This window comes from Anopheles marshallii, chromosome 2, assembly GCF_943734725.1.
Source record: "Anopheles marshallii chromosome 2, idAnoMarsDA_429_01, whole genome shotgun sequence".
Taxonomy (NCBI): domain Eukaryota; kingdom Metazoa; phylum Arthropoda; class Insecta; order Diptera; family Culicidae; genus Anopheles; species Anopheles marshallii.
The window spans coordinates 18,345,488-18,363,128 of NC_071326.1; the positions used below are offsets into that span (position 1 = coordinate 18,345,488).

At 43.2% G+C, this 17,641-nt stretch overlaps 1 protein-coding gene across 1 annotated transcript in view; it reads left to right on the top strand.

The window, feature by feature from the left end:
* LOC128710130 (protein Optix-like) overlaps window positions 1-17,641 on the top strand; it is a 53,710-nt gene that overhangs the window by 670 nt on the left and 35,399 nt on the right. The window contains exons 2-3 of the mRNA XM_053805172.1: window positions 2,816-2,934; window positions 3,864-4,113. Of these exons, the coding sequence (XP_053661147.1) occupies window positions 2,816-2,934; window positions 3,864-4,113 (369 nt within the window). The remainder of the gene's footprint in view (window positions 1-2,815; window positions 2,935-3,863; window positions 4,114-17,641) is intronic.

Consider the following 17,641-nt stretch of genomic DNA (forward strand, 5'->3'; position numbering starts at 1 on the left):
TAGATCATGCGTTCCAGTTATTTCCACTGGTGAGGCTTCTTCCGATTCAGTTTATTAAAATTTCGTGGTTACCACTAAAAAGATCATGCGTCTTAAGGGTTTTTCATGCATGGCTACTTTTTAAACAATGTCATAGACCTCTAATGCATTTTAATGTTTTTTTTAGTGCATACTATATAATAGATGTACTACGGATACTACGGTAGAATTGTTTGTACTTTAAAAAATGATGAAAATGAAGCGTATTAGTCAAAATGACTGGTCCGGAGAATGTTGTGTTAAATGCATAATTTTAATGTATCCAATCTACACTGTGAACCTTCAATTAACATTAAAGCATATTTCAGACATGCGAAATTGTTCACTTAGTACAACTATTGTCCTATAGTAATGTCCCCGAGATACACTATTGTATCGGATCAGAATTTTTGCAAATGTCGAATCCGGATTCTATATCAATTATACTTACAGTTACATTATAATACAATACAATCATTTCCCGAGTTACGAGACACTCCAGTTACGCGTATTCGAGATACCCGAAACTCAAAATGTGGACAGTTCGTGTAATTTTGTATGTGGAATTAATTTTTTTACTTATCAAATTTTAAATTTTCCCAAAATGCGTTACATTTTAATATTATAAACATTAACCTAAGTAAACTATTACTCTGTTTGTCGAAATAAATGTAAAAATATCAATTATTAATGTGCTTCGTAACGTGAAAAGAGGAAATCGATCCGTGAATTATATTAAAAAGATAATTCGAGTTACGCGAATTTCTCTGGCACGCATTATTCGCGTAACTCGGGAAAAGACTGTATATAGTATACAGTATACCGTTTATATGTAACAGAACATCTTTCCCAGTAAATGTTAAACAAATCACTAACAAAACTGTCTCATACCATAATAGGAAGCATTTTCAATATATTTGTGATATTGTGCCTTGATATTACAGAGGTGTCAAATCACCAAAATCTGCGAGAATCATGCAGTAAGTGGACGGAAGGTACCTTTTTCATAAATTACAAAATATTTGGAAATTCTAATGATAAAATTGGAGAAATTATCGCTTTTTTTTTAGAAGTGCAGCTTTCAATTTCAAAGAGTTTGTTTATGATAAAATTTATATAATAAATAAGCTACTAAATTACTCTTTCATTTAACTGTTAAGCTCTATTGATTGGTTCAGTTTCGGTAGTTCTAATAAGTTTTTGTAATCAAAGAAAGATATCGTAGTTTAAAAATAACATTTACATAAATGTGACAAAAATCTCACAATAGTTAAAAGATAAAAAGGAAGAAAGTTGAAGGATAAAAAGAAGTTGATATGAGTTGGAAGTTGGTGAGTTGAGTAGGATAAAAAAATCAAGAACGAAGCAGCTAAAATTCTTTAACAAACAAATAGATGCAATGAGGTGTTGATTTTTTCTTCGTCTATTGACTGAGACACACGCACTGACCACATCAAAAATAAACTTTAACTGTTGTAAAATAAAAAGAAAAACCCGACCTTACCCCAGATTCAATTTTCGCCCAAAACTCCATAATGATTATACAAAACCTTATGCGTGGTTGCATGCAAACGCCTGCCAGGCATTCAGAAATCCTCACACATTAAATACTTTACACCACAAACGCTTCAACCCTAGCGCAAAAGCGCTGGAGGCAAATTAAATCATTTCACCCACGCCTGGCAAACGTGTTTCGGCCAGTTCATCAATGTTCGATATCGAGGTATCATATTCGAAACGTGGCTAAAACGAAATTAAATCCCCTCTGATAAACATGCAGACTCCGTTGGTTTCGGGGTTCCACCAGCAAAATGTGTTGCTATCCCCCGGCGATCCGGAGGACAACGCACGAGGGACGGATAATTTGCAACGGAAAAACTAAGGAAAATGGTTGAGTTGGGTGCACAGAAGTGAGGGGCAGCACAGAAAACCCCTTACCCCTGTGGTCTCGATAATCGATCAATTTCGTGCACCAATCATTTCGTTTCGATCGATCGATCGTATAGATCGGTTAGAATAGTGCTCGCCGGAATGTTGCCGGGAGGTGGCAGGAAGGGAGAGAGAGAGCCTTAAGACGAGGGAGGGTGTGGTGGTACAGGCGAGCAGCCCGAATCGAAGGATGAAATTTGTAATAATGATCTCCAAATCGGAAGATTACCATTTCCTTCCCCGTTCGCTACCGAACCGTACCGGGGGGTTGACTTTTCGCCGATTTGTTTGGGTGCAGAACCTGGCCAGAAGGCCGTACGATTGGGCAGCTCGAGTTCATACAGACTCCACCGTACAGACGGTCACGGTTGCGATTTGACGAGCGAAAGGTGGCTCGAAGCTGCTCAATTTTCGATAAATAATTTAATTAGCCAGTTACCCCCGGCGTAGCTCAAATGCGTGTGGTACGCGATTGTGCAGATTTTTGTTTGTTTTGTGATTTCTTTTCTCGGTGGATGAAGCACGGTAACGGGTAGATTTTCCTCACCAGGGCGAGGCATAGCTTTTTTTTTTACTCAAGCAAAGTAGTATAGAGGAAAAAAAATGAAAACGATACACATCAACAAACTATAACGAATGATTTGGAAGTCTTGTAATCGCTGAGGATAATTGTAATTTATAGCTACTTATAAGCACACACGCTTTAGAGCTTTGTGTTGGGTGTGCTACAATCGCAATTGAACGCGAACAATTCGTGCATTGAATGGGGAGAAAAAAAACAATCGAAACAACAGTTTAGGCAATGAGAATAGACTTTTCTAAACATTAAGCGAATCTTTAACCATTTTTCACTATTTTGCGCTTACAGTGAACTGTACACGATACTGGAACGACACAAGTTTACGAAAACATCCCATGGCAAACTGCAGGCAATGTGGCTGGAGGCGCACTATCACGAGGCGGAAAAGCTGCGTGGACGACCGTTGGGTAAGCATGATCGTGTGTATTCCTGTTAAAAGTGCACCAATATACGTGTGTCCGTGGGTCGAAAGTCGAGCTGTGCAATTACGGTTTGTTTATCCGGCACAAGGTTACGGTTTTGAGAGTTATAAACATATTTTTCTAACTATTTTAACGATTCTTCGGACTGCAAAAGAGTAGCGAGACAATAGAATGCAAGTATTGGAAGTAGTGATGTAAACGAGATTAGTAACCGACTCGTGGTTTACTGCTTTGACAGTAACTGTCAATTTGATGCTCAATATTTATTCTTATCGTAATTTTCGTGGTTTTGTTAATAAAAAAAAATGGTTTTAGAGCTTTAAAGCTTTTCATTCAGTTATAAATGACCAAATCCATTGGTTGGATTTCTTTCAACTAAAGTGTGAATATGTAACTCTCAGCAGGAAATAGACGAATGCAAGATACATGTCCGAAGGATAATTGCTTAAAAAGAAGGATAAAAAATTCTGTCCCAATGAACCATTTGCATAGTGTAGTACGAGGTGTACCAGAGCTCTTATTCATGGAAGGCTTTTTGTTTTTTTGTTGTGCACAGTTGACATCCGATACCGACACACGTCTTGAGCCTTGGTAGAAAAAGTAATAATTTGTCCTTTCGCTTCTCTTTCCCGGTCGGTGTTGCTTGTCCATTAACCTCGACGGTAATCGATGGCGTGTTTTATACGTCGCGAACGTTGCCGTTCCATCCGTGGCGGGATTTGATTGCTGCTGGCAAATGTGGACTCTACCCATCATCATCGTCATCGGCACCGGTCGTCGCGACATCGTCCTTTCACGTGAACTCAATATCCGTTCCAACCGGATGTGGCTATCCTTGTTGGTGTAACAAAAAACAAAACAAAAAAACGGAACGAATGTGTCTGTATTCCGTTGCGCGCCATCGACGTCCACAGGGCCGGTCGATAAGTATCGCGTCCGGAAGAAATTTCCGCTTCCGCGTACGATCTGGGACGGTGAGCAGAAGACGCATTGCTTCAAGGAGCGAACGCGCAGTTTGTTGCGCGAATGGTACCTTCAGGATCCGTATCCGAACCCGACGAAGAAACGCGAGCTGGCCCAGGCCACCGGGCTCACCCCGACACAGGTGGGAAATTGGTTTAAAAACCGACGCCAGCGGGACCGTGCGGCAGCAGCGAAAAATAGGTAAGTCGTTGTCGGTACAGTGTCCATTGCTTTGAATTCATTGGGGGTTCTTTTTTGTGTGACGTATCTTGCCCTTTGGCATGCCTTTCGCTTCCCACAATGAACATCCGTTTGGCAGATGTGTGGATGGGCAGAAATCCACTTTCGGTGATGGAATTTCCTTTTCTAGAACGGGTTTGTTTGACGTGCTGTGTCCGAAGAGTTGCGCGAGCGCCAGAAGAACGACATTGAACGGATACGCAGATGAAGTCTATCATGGCCGTTGGTGTTTGATAAGGATATTGATGGTTTGTCCGTGCTTTTTGTTGTTGCTGCTTCCTTTCGAAATTGCTTCTTTAGACCAAATAAAGGAAGCGAGATCCTGAGTGAAATACGGTACGGAGTTTCGTTGCGTGCTAGCTACTGTACAACCGTACCAATTTTATGCTTTATTACTATCATCGTTCCGTGCCTCGCAAATGAGACTACGGCAAATTGATTCTTCGCCGTTTCGTTGAGATTATTTTAATTGTTAAAAAGACATCACCAAGCCAAAAAAAAATCGACAATGGCAGAAAGGTTTTAAAATGAAGCCTTATTATCATTCCGAGTTCTATTGTTTGTACAGCGGGCAAAAAATTAAGCGAAACGAAGTGGTATTAACAAAAAAAAAAAACCCCCCAAGTGCACTGCTCCCCTGTGTTAGTGACTGGTTACGGAGTAGTACCGAGCGCGACCCATTTCTGAACGGTTCGGGACAGTGGACAAAATGTGCAAATGAGTATAATTGAATTTCATTTCCATGTCGTCCATCGTTTAATCTTCGTTTGCATCGTCGAAAGACAATACAAGTAAAGCAATCTTCTGCTAGTATTATCTCATTCCGGTAGATGATTGTATGAACGTTAAGTTGTGTGTTAGATCTGTGTTTACTAAAACAAATGGTGCAGCTACACATAATATTTAACCACTCTTCACAACGTTCTCACAGTTTTCTAAAGACCAAATCGTGACAGGTGCAGTGTTTGCGTGTGAGAAGCTAAGCAACATCACCGCTAAATCTGCATAATTGTACAACAACAAAAAAAGTGTCAAAACTGTTGACAGTAGCGCGCAAAAACAATCACTCGAGATAGAAGTAGTAGTGGCCCCTGCTACTACTAGTGGAATCCCTAGTCAAATGTCCAGCAGATGACCATTGCCTGCCATTGGGCTTTGTAAACAAATCATCGACGCGTTCAAACAACTTTCGGACGAGTGAAATCTTCATTATCAACTTGGGTGTGAGTGTGAAGCGTATTTCCCTTTTTTTTTTCTTGTTGTGCTGTGAACCATTGTGTTACCATTACGGAGGTGTCTATGGTTCGTTTGTGTAGACAACATGAAGCCGTGCTGCTAATAAACGGAGAGGAATCGCAAAAAAATGGTCCTATTTTAATCACATTTTGCATAATTAACAGCTTCATGAGAAATAATTTATTTAGTAGGGTTTTTTTTGACTTAGTAAACATAAAGGACAGTGGTTAAGTAAACTTGTGTAAGCTTTAAACATGAAGCGAAGACGATTGTTTTCTGCTACCTCTTCTAATTATAACGTTTTTGAGAATGAACTCATCTTGTGCAGAAGTTGAATTTAATTTTTTTTTTAGAAGAAGTTACATTATTTTTCGGTTGCAAAAAGGGACCACGCAGATATGTCCCAAAATCGGCCAGATGTGAAAATTAATCCACAGTAGCTACGTGATTTATATGATGCAGATCTTCTGGTGTGGGCCAAAACAGCCAAACGACCACATCCGGAGTTGACCGATCCGTACCACGGTACGGGGTAAACGAAATGCTGTTGTTTATTTATGACTTGGGTCAGACACCGCTGGTGAAAAACCGCAAATCATTCACACCCTCCTTTGCACGTAGCGGGAAGTACAGTTTTCGTACACCACCACCAGTGTTTGACTTGTGTGCCATTTGCTAATCTTGACGATTATGCTATCGGTACTGCTACCTCTGCTCGGTAGCGATTCCGGTTGCCGAACCCAAGAAATGGGTTCTAGAGCTTGATCCCAAAAACGGGGCCCCAAAAAATCCACAATCCTCAGGTCAGATTCGGATGTCACCACTGGCGACAGTCGGAATGGGTGGAATGTTTTGGGAAAGTCCGGGGATTAAGGTGAGTTTCGTGCTGTAAATATTGTGACTATTAAGGCAGCTTTACGGCTAATTACCAGGCTGCTGCTCAGGTTAGGTCTTGCCCTGCCATACTCACGACTGCATGGCAGTAACTTGGCGATCGATCGATCGAATCCTGTACCTTTCCTGTCAAACTGTCTGTCGTTGTGTCTCGGTCTGAAGGTATGTTTGTGAATGAAAGCCATTGGCAGTAGTACTGCCGGGGTTGAAAGAATCCCGATCCGGAATGGTGGCTCATTGCATCGTGGTCTACCTGTTCCGGACGATTTTCACCAAGAAAGCTAATGATGGTAAGCAAAGCCTTGACGTTGTTTTGATTGTGCATTATTATGACGATTTGTGGTTTTACCGTAAAACCGAAACTGAAGCTAATGTGGCGATGGACAGTGTGTGCAGAGGATTATCGCATTCTTCGCCTATCGCTTCGTCTCGATCTTTCGTTATCGGTCACAGTTTGGAAAGCGAAGACGTCACAACGTGTGTCATCATCTACGAGACTAGACAGGTCCGTTGGAAAGAGAGCAGAAGTGTGTTTATGCTTTGTGGAATGATTTGGAAAGAGTTTTAAATGAAGGAATCTTTTCGACTTCCTGAAACTCCTTTGTTGATCTCAGAAAAGCTGTCGGATTGGTTGGTGGCCTTGTTTGGGCTAGGCAATAGTGCAAAAAGATTTAAATATATATAAATATATACGGTAGCTTTCACTGCTATCTCCATCAATGATAAACATTTCAACCCCACATAATCAATGCTATCATACAGAAAAAAGATCATCTAAATACGTTTTGCTAAGTGAACCGACCTGGTCAATGCTTTTGCATGGGCTTGGTATCGACCACATTGAGTACATAATAGTGCAGATATTCCAACGAGTGTAGCAACTATCATAAACGTTAAAAAAGGCAGTCAGTCATTTCTTTCACTTTTGGCCGTACCTTGTAGCGCTTGCAAGACAGTCTACGGATGATTATTTCCTTTTTTCCTTTCCATTTCTACCCTGTTTGCACAACTGCACAGTGACGATCGGTAAACTGTTCCCTTCCTCTCTCGATCTGTTAGATATGATATTATCAGGATGATAGATATTGATGTGTTTCTCCATGGCAGTGCCAGTCCCAGATACGTGTGCTGGTCGTGCGAATGTTTTCACTTCACGATGCGTCGCATCAACGTGGGGCCAAACTTTTGCGATCTCACCCGATAGAAGCGCCCGAAAATGGGACGGCATCAGGAATGACAGACAGACGCTGCACGAGGTAGCGCGCAAGCCCAGTGAGCGACTGGTGTGGCAGCTTATGCCAAACAGGGGGCAAAACGAAAGCATCCCCGGGATCCATCTCGAAAACGGCTGGCATCACGAGCTTAATTCACCTTTTGTTTGCTTATTTGTACTCTTCAACAGCTCAATTTTGTGTAACATAATTGATTGGAAATAGCTTCTGAATTACTGGCAGGGAATTCCTCCGTTACGCTACCCACCATTGCCGGGGCCACCTATTCATCGCTGGGTCCCCTCGCCCGGTCCGGCAGCATCATCAGGTTCCACGGCCCAGCGTTCCAGGTCCATCTTTCCGACTAGATGGGTTTGATCGTGATGATGCCATTGTGAAAACTGGTGGCCAACTCCTGCCGACGGTGGGTAGGATGGTGTCCATGAATGCTTGCCTTTGGCCGGGTGATGGGTTTGGCAATTTGGCAGCCATCCATTCGTGTGGCCCCCGTCCGTGTGGTAGCGTTACGTTTTTTGGGGATGTTAAAATCTTGAAACTCATCCCTCGGGTACTGGAACCATTTTTCTGTTGTTATTGCAGCTTTTGGACGAAAGGCAAGAGCGAGAATGGGAGGGAGCAAAATAAAAAAAAAAAACGGTGTGACGGGTTCAGAATGGGAGAGATTTCCGATATCACAAATATCGGTGTTATGTTGTAGCGGAGAGCAAATCGATTCGAAAATTGAATGAACCATCGGTGGAATGGACGAGTGTACGAAAGGCACTAAGCGGATGTGAGATGCTAGAGGGACGTGCAAAGAAATCGCATCGTCTTGCTCGGGAGCAACCGTAAATGTGTGTAAAATTCCAGAAGGTTAAAGTTGAAAGGCAGGAAGAGCTGTGTGTGCTTGTGGATTGAACCGTTTTCTCCTCTTACTCCTCGATCGAGACGTAATCGTTTCGAGTCATTCACGATTGATCTAGAACTGGACAAGAGCTGATTAGGCAAGAGGAGCTAATCTGATGTTGGGAAACCAGAAACCATCCCGAAAGGCTGCGCGAACTGATCACTCCCAGTGCAGAATGAGTTGATTGTTTGTTTTTGTTTGGCATTGTTTTATTTGTAGCGATGCGATATCAATCTTCTGCCTGTACGGTAAATATATTTGTCTACGAGACAGTGATCTCCAGCACAGGCTGCTTTTGCTATTATTTACTACAAATCAGATAGTGCAAGAAAGAAAAAAAAACACACACACAAATCGTACACGATCAGCAATATCAACAACGATCCGCTCAGGGTTAAAGCGTAAAGCTCACACTCCGCGCTAATGCTCAGCCTGGGAACTGGCCGAGGCAGGCATTAGTGAAAAGCAACGAAAATGGTTCATTGAATTGGATGGATGGGTAAAGATGCTGGATGCCACACGACGACGTGGTGCCCGTGGGTGCCCGAGCAAAGTCGATGACGCGATAATAACGCGATCGACGATGACTGTGGAGGTTTGCGTTTGCGTTGAAAACTCGCGCTCATTAAATGCTATAATCTAAACAAGCTATCGTTTTAAGAGATTTTTTTTTCTCCTCTGTTCAACCCTCTTCAGTACGGTGGATAGGAGTAACGTTGCTACCGTTGCTCCGGGCATGCTCTCAGGCCGGCTATCTGCCAGTACCCACAGACGGGACGCTTTTGTGTGGTTGAGATTCTTGCCTATGGCTGCTGGGCTACTGCTGCTACTGCTTGCGATCGCTAACTTTCCTTCCGGCCATTCAGAAAAATTAAATAGAAGAAGGAAAAAAAAACACTGTGTTCGGTACGATAGCGAATGACCTGTGGCAATTTTCTCATGAAATTATTAGTATTCAAATTTATGAAGATTGACCATTAACTGTATTTCGGCCGAATGGCTTGGACTTTTCTTTCGCGTGTAGAAAGTGTTCTTCGTTTAGTGAAAGAGGACGAATCGATGAAAGATGTGGAAAAAAGCGAACGCGTTTGCATGGAGAGGTGCAATCATTTGATACATCTTTGCGTATGTAAGTGCAGGATACACGCACTTGTACGATCTGTCTCGAGTATCATTAATCATCGGGAGATGCGAGCTACGGAAGCGCGGTCGATCGATAGACATTCGGGACTGGGATTAATTTTCCCAGGAAACGCGTCAGTCGGTTACACTGATAGAGCATGTGAAGCGACGGTCAAATTAAATCTATATCTTTATTTCCACAAAGATATGCATCCACGGCGGGAGGCACCTTGAAAGAATGTTCTCTCAACGCGGACAGTGCACGCCGGTTGGTACGTTCTGTTTGAAGTAGGTCGTCCCAGTAATTGGGTGATTGGAAACGGCTTCAGCTGTCCGTATGATAAAAGCAATCGCTGCAAGCCTTGTAGCAATTGTAGGCAGCAAAGCTCCGAACGCGTTGCAGCCATTGACGAGCGCACTCAAATAAGGGCAAGTATTGAAACATTCTGTGCACTCTGCCGCTGGATGATAAGTTAATTAAAACGGCACACAACTCCCACAATGGGAAGCGGTTTCGTCGGTCAGTGATTGAATCGGGACCGGGGTGAAGTCAGTGTGGTCTTTACTTCTTCTTTTTTTGGTTTAAATTCTACTCCAGTTCCCATTGGTAGATGCACCGTTGGGACTGGCGATCTTCGTTTAATCGAGCTCAATTGGTAATTTAGGAGTTTAAAATGTCGGATTGCTGCGCGGTCAACGCAGATGAGATCAATTTGATCTGGTTGGGTAAACCAGAGCGGAGTGAATGGTCACTGTTGCGCGGCTGTGGAGATCAAGTACTGCAAAACACACAAAAAAAGAAACATTTCTTCCAGTTTAAGGATATCATTTTGTTGTACTTTTCATGATACGGATCGCGTTTAAAGTTTGCCGTCCGCTGTCAGCAGGACATGCAGCTATTGCAATGCTTACCACAGTGCCACAACAATCACTGCCACCGGTAGTTCCCTATTATGGCCACCGAGATACCGCGAGTCTTGGGTGGCATTCTTTGGGCAGCAGAAACGGCACGCCCAATTACGAGACGCCTGTACCGGTTTTTGGGTTGCTTACAAATGAATGAAACTGCCACTACTAATTATGCGGCCCGCTGTAAGGATATCTGTGAATGCAGCAGGTTTTCTGTACGCGCGGTAATAATGGTTGAGCGTTTCTGTTGCACCGGGCATGGCCACGGCAACAAGTACACGCATTCCCGGGTGCCGAAAGTGTCGCAAAACATCCTGTCCTTCCCTGTACGGAACTCCCGGAGCATACTGCCCTTGGTTGGTGCGGTGCAAAAGGGCGCCCATGTTCAGCACCACCGTCGTGGAAATACTCCTAATGAGGTAAAACTATAATTGCTCAACATCTATAATTGACAGCGTTTATGGTCAAGCGTGTGCTGGCGCTGCTTTAGGGTGCCCAGGAAATATGGCTCACTGTTACGCGGTGAAATAATGATAATAATAATAATCGTGCTCATAATTCTGGTCCGGTCCGGTTGGCTTACCGGCACTCACAGCATGCAGCCTGCTGGGGAGCCTTTCCGCCTGAATTGGCACTCTCCAGGGCCGGGATGCGCGCTCCCGGTTGGCGAAAAGGGCGAACAAATATCAGCACATCATGCATTATGCATGATGTGGTCATCTGGTCACAGGTTCGCGTCAGTTTTGTATCTTTTCAATTATTTTCCATTGTGGCGTGGCTCTAATCGGTCTGCGTATGGCGCCCGGGAATCGGGGTTGTCCGGAGTGATCGGTAAGTTGCGTACCGTGTACAGACCGTGGTTACTGTGGACAGAATGTGCGAAAAGTGGGCTGCGGGATTCGTACTGCTTTACTGCCGTTTTCTGTTTACTGTTGTTGACAGTTTTGAAGCTTATACCCAAAGTTCCCCAGGGGCGCAGAATATTAGCTACGAAGCGGAAACGAAGCTGAATGGTTGTTTGCTTTTCTCGGTGTTTGTTTCTTGAGCGAGTTCCTAAAAGCGGAAAGTTCCCGGAGCATAATCAGCAAACGTATCGTTAATTAAGCGCACTAATTAATTCCACTACATTTGGCTCCAAACGGTGATCCCTTCGTTTGGTGCGTAGATTGCTGATGGGGAAGTTTTGCTCTAGATTTAACCGAACCCGAACTTAATTGACTCTTGTGACAACTTACTTTGCAACGGGCAAGCCATCCCACCATAATGTTGCTTTGTTGTTGGGACCAGAATTCCAGGATGCGATGGATGCCCGATGCAACGATTACTCCTTAAAAGGCGTACACACATGTGTTGCGTTTTGACGCATACGGCATTTCTGCATTACTTGCGATGGGCGTAAAATTTTGCCCAACAGCCCAACAAAAGCCATTAGAACAGCCGCCGAGGTTCTCGTACGGAGCTGACAAATGGTCAGCCAAAAAACGGAAACAAAAACCGGCTTTCACAACCGACGGCCACAGCAAATGATCGGTTCGGTTTGTTTCACTTTCATTCGTCTCGGATATCCTTGTGTTTTTTTGTTTTTGGTGGTAAATGCTTCCACATACTTCTGCCCAGCTGCCTGCGTTCGGTCCGTTGTTGAGCGATTGAAGCGAGAGGGTTTGATATTTTAATATTTTTAGAGCATGAAACCTTTTCATTAGCTGCCGCAAATGAAGCTTTAACGATTTGTAACGCATCCCACCCGGGGGAAAAAGGGGGGAGATGCATTTGGGGGGGATGTGTTTGAAATATTTAAGAAGGTGTTTGGATACGTGCGAAGAAGGGACCCTCATAAAACGATCAACGAACTCACAACTGTTCGTCGGTATGTGAGAACAGCGAACAATCGAACAATGTAGTTTAACTTTTGTTGCTTCATTCATTAAGCGAATCATTAGGTGTTATTTTTTGTATGAAGGATGTAAGGATGTTTACTCTTACTGAAAGATGTTTGGGAAAATTTTATCCATTCTTGCACTACATATAAATGTATTTTTAAACATTTACATTTTGTGTAGCGTTAGATGTAACTTTTAGTGAAGTATTTTTTCACATACATACATGATACTTTAACATTTCTCTCTTCAACAAGAATTGAGTAAACGCACAGTTTGTGCTAATGGTAATGATTCTAACACGTAACTGCCCGTAGGCTATGATGCACGAGGCCTCATTTGTAACCAACACGATCGTATGTGGCAAAAGTTTAAACCGTGTGTTTTGGTTTTTTTTTATGTTGTGCTTTTAATTTTCCCCATTTTGGTGATGGTTTTTTTCGCTCTTTCTCTCCTCATCATTTGCCATTTTTATTCATCTGTTTTTTTCCCCCATCACGGCGCAAGCAAAAACAAAACATTACCATTAGGCAACATTAAACTTCTTCACATTGCTGCTAGCAATGGTGATGCAAGTGGTATTAGGCGTTATTATCGCTGTTTGTTGTTTGCGTAGAATTATTTGATTATGGGTGTAATGCGCGATCAACACCACCAGCAGCACCACGGTGCTTTGGTCCAGTTTGTGGCGGCTAGACGGTGGAAATTGAAACTAAACAACAGTAATAAAAAAAAACACACACACATACACAAAACCGTTGTTGTAACAATTTTACTTCGAAATGCAACAAAAAAAAGGCGCATAATGACCGACAGAAGGACTGAAGTTGCAATCGGATGAATTTGGACGCCGTAGACCATTAGTGCACGAGGAAATCAACCGGCCCGTTTTGCGTTAGAATAATGGAAGCACGAAAAGGCAACACACCAACGGAAGGCGATGATAATGGATGGGAGTTGCTTGCATATCGGTGACAAAGCTTAAAATTATAATAAGCGGTTTGACGGCCGGTCCGAAGTGTGGTATCATAACGCATCAGCATTAGGTATAATTTGTGCATTTGCACATTTGCGATGTTGCGATGATGAGTGTTTAATTTTTTAGCTCGTTATGTTGTGGCAGGTAGAATAGTATTGAGCTAGCTATATTTAAACATTCTCGGTGGTTATATTATTCTACCAACATACACATCGTTGCCTTCAATCGTTTGGGTGCTGTAATATGTGTCACATTAAAGTGAGAATTTCTAATCGTCCCGATCGGCTGCGTAGAAACCATACATCTCAATGCAACAAAATGGTTGAGAGTGGAACACGCGTTTACCTCTGCATGTGCCACACATGTATCCCTGACAACTGCCATTACACGGGCCCGAATAAATGTGACAGATTAGGATGGTTTGCTGGCTCGATCAGGCCCAAAACCAGGTTGTCCCAGTGAGATGGGTTTGATTGTTGCTTTTACCATCGAAAACCATGCTTTACTGTTGTTGAACACACTAGGGGATTTGTGTTCCCCCATTCGCAGGGCCACCATAGACCAGAGATCGGGAAAGGGATTTTCAATTTTCCTCCTCGCGTGCAGCACAGATAGGTGGATTCCACACTAATCACCTTTCGATGAAGACATTACCGTTTTTATTTCCCTTTCGCTCCCTCCCTCTCAACGTGACGTTTTGTCGGGTGACAGCGGTTGCAAACAACGCGATCATGCAGTCATCCGAACCGAACCGACACATCATAATGGCAGGGTGTCAAAGCTAGGGACCAGGGATGTGGTTGGACGGTTCGATGATGTTCCGCTCAAACCATCAGCTGAAGCGTTCCCAAACACGAAACGGTCGGACCCATAAAAACCTCAGCGCTGACTCGTTTCAATAGAGCAATCTGCAACGCGCTACGGGAAAGCCCGTTCATTACTAATACCCAAAACAGCAAAGGGGGAGAAAAGCACACACAGTGGCAATGTCGACGAGCATATTGTTGTTATTTTGGGTTTTGATGTTACTTTAATTGCTAGGATAAAGCCGAACGGTACGCTGCCAGTACTTTGTGTGGCTTAACGCGCCTGCTTAACAACGGTGGTCGATGATGCTTCGGCTGTCGAACGTGGTTGTCTTACGAGTGCATTCAACCATCGCTAAGAACGACCCGAGTGGCTTTTTGGGCGGGAACATAGAAGTTTGATGGAAGAAAACATTGAAAAGCGTTGTTTTTGCACGATCCGATCAGCCTGGGCGCAATAAACTACAAAATAAAGAGACCTGATATGTAGACAACCAGATAGCATCCTCCTGCATCTGGAGCGAACCTAAGATATAATCTCGTAAAACGCATCGGTAAAAGTATCCATCCCGCGCGAAGCAACCGTACGGGAGCCAATCGTTGACTTTGGGCTGGCGGGCTTTACAGTGTGGCAATCCTTGTTGCTTCACGGTATCTTGATGCGCCAAGTTGGCGTACTGGTCGAGTGTTTCTTTCCACATTTATCCGTGGCTTAAAACCTTGCACAACGTCCGCTGTAAAACACGAGCGCCAGTAGGGGTCCCACATAAGGGGTTTCGCGTTTCGCCGGAATGTGTGCGTGTGTAGCTCTTGTGTGTGTGTTTTTTTTTCTAGCTCATACTTGTCTATCATAGGTTCAAGTACACCGGCAGCTCTTTTATCTTGCTGGTAGTGGGCACCTCTTATAAAAGGTGCAGAAGCGAAGAAAATGGTTGAAGGATAGAAGAGAAAAAATAAAGCACCAAACGACGAACCTTAATCGGCTACTGAAACGGTTTATGCTTACCCGTACTTGAACGGTTTGGACTAAAAGTTTTAACTATTCGATAGAAATAATAGATAATGTGATGTGAAATATCGTCACAGAGACAAAAAAAACTACTAGTTAATCTCAGATTACTGTTACTAGTAAAATTAGGTTCACTAGATCCAAGTTGCCACGGCTTACAAGTTTTTTGGTTGGACTTTTGGATTGAAAGTTTGGGCATTCTAGTTGGCTTTATATACTTTTTTGCACGAAATCTAGATATTTTTCAATGTCTTAAGCGAAAATGCGTCAAGTCTAGTCATTAATACGAAGAAAAGCACGTTTGAGGCCTGTCGTTTGAACGTGGAAACTTAGGCGATTTCCCTAAATACACAAAAAAAAAAAAAACACAAACAAATCCGGTGAACAAACTTCAAAACGTATCAAATGCGGAATATTCACACTCAGAAAGGCATGCGTCTCTTTGTACATGGTGGGATCAGACTGGTGTCATATATTACGAGCTGGTTTTTGCAGGTTAAATTTTTATTGCGACTTTTGACTTTCAACCCAGCAAATTATTGTAATTATTGTTCGTGAAAAGCTATAGTGCATTAAGCTTCAATAAATCATCAAATGTTAGGAACAAAAAGCTGCAAACTTACTAGTACACCCAATATTACCCTTTTTTGCCAGCAGTTAGTCGGAAAGCTTGATGCAATTGTGCTCTAAGGTGTAAAATTGTTGCTGATTATATCGTACCGCTCGATATATCCTGTGCGGTGATTGATTATCCACCGTTGGCAAGATTTGCGTTCGTTAATGCACATATTTCCACTCGGTGCTTCGGTTAAAACGGCGGCAGATAGAGTAATTAAACACTCCGTCAAAGTGTGCGATCATGCCGCAATGACAGCACAACATTGGCAGCGGTGGTGTGAAATGTTTTTAAAAGCGCCTGTGTTTTTGTTTCACTGCCTTCCATTCACGCTGTAGCGCATTTATTGGCGACTAATTTGATACGATCACTTTTCAACGCTCGCGGTGCGCGGTAATAATTCTTGCGCCTTGTTTTGTTGCCACACGTAAATGCATCGAGGTTTAGCGCGATCGGTTTCCGTGCGGGTGATGTACCTAATTTGTAGATACTTTGTTGCGGACGAAAGAACGGCGCGGTGCGAATCTGTGTAGCCACTTCCATTAATCATTGATCTATCGCGAGGCAGTGTTTTACTGACAGTGGATGAAGTAAGCAAAATGCTGATGGATCATACTGTTCGGCGGAGCTCCGGTGGAGTGTATTAGAGAGTGTTGCGCAAAAACGGGTACAGAACCTTCCTTCCGTGGATGATGTGAAGCACTTCATGTGACGACTTTTAGATGTCTCAATAATGCGTGCATTAGAAAAGATTCCCTAGTGACTAGAAGTTGCTGCTACAGCTTACTGTTACTTACATCGGCGAATCCGTAGTTTCACTGTCAAGACCAATTTCGTAAAGGTGAAATGATTTGATAAAGGACAAAAATGAAGACCTCCCGAAAAAGGGACCCCTCACAAAAAAAAAAACGGATCGGTAACAAGCTGTCAGGCTACTATTGTGCGCAGTAGCTGGTTGGGGTATCATTTAGTATGATGTTGTGTATGAGCAAAAAAAAAAAATAAGCGAAATATCACCAGCGTATTGGCGTAGAAACAAAGTCTTGGCCAACTGTTGGGGAAACGGTGCGCCAACGGAATGCTGTCCGTGATGCTGACTGGGCATTTGCAAAAGAGATAGAATATCACGTCACTAACGATTAGCCGTACGGCATGATTTCACATTCTCGGAATTAATCGGATCCGAGGCCATCCGATACCCGGCAGGGCTCGATCGCGTACGATCAGTTGCGGTGGAATGTTTAGTTCGCTGCTTGTCTGCTGATGCTTAAGAGTAATTCGAATTGGTATTACATTGTCATACATTGATAGCTGCATTAGAGTTCCCAAAAACCAGCCCTAGAGCACAAACAGAACATTCGTATATTTGCTGCGATTTATTTACTAACATGATTTATTATGATAATAATGGTACAAAACTAGTCCATATTGCATTGAGCACATAAGGTATTAATGTAGGGACGGTTTTTTCAAAAGTCATCGATACTATGCCACCGATTGTACGGAGCACTCCCTGCTGGTTGGGCTTCCATAGACGGTTTCGCCCCAAGCCTAAAAAAAACCCCTAATGCCGTGTGGCGTGCCGTGATGAAACCTTCCCCGCAGGGATACGCCAAAGGTAATACAATATCGGTCGTGTGCGGTAAATTTTCTTTTGCCCAGTCAAGCGTAAAATATTCATTTAGTTTGATCGCCTTCGCCGACCGGCAGCAGTTGTGTTTGCGGATACACGCACGGGCAGGGCATGACAACGGACGGGTTACTGACGAGTGTGTGGTTTGAGTTCGGGAAGGGTAAAGAAATAAAAGAAAAACACCTTAAAACGCTTCATCTGCGTTTAAAGCACTCGACCACAAATTTGCTTACGGGGCGGGTACGGTGGGTAAGATATCTGCCCTGGTGTGTTTGGTCGGTCAGTGGTTT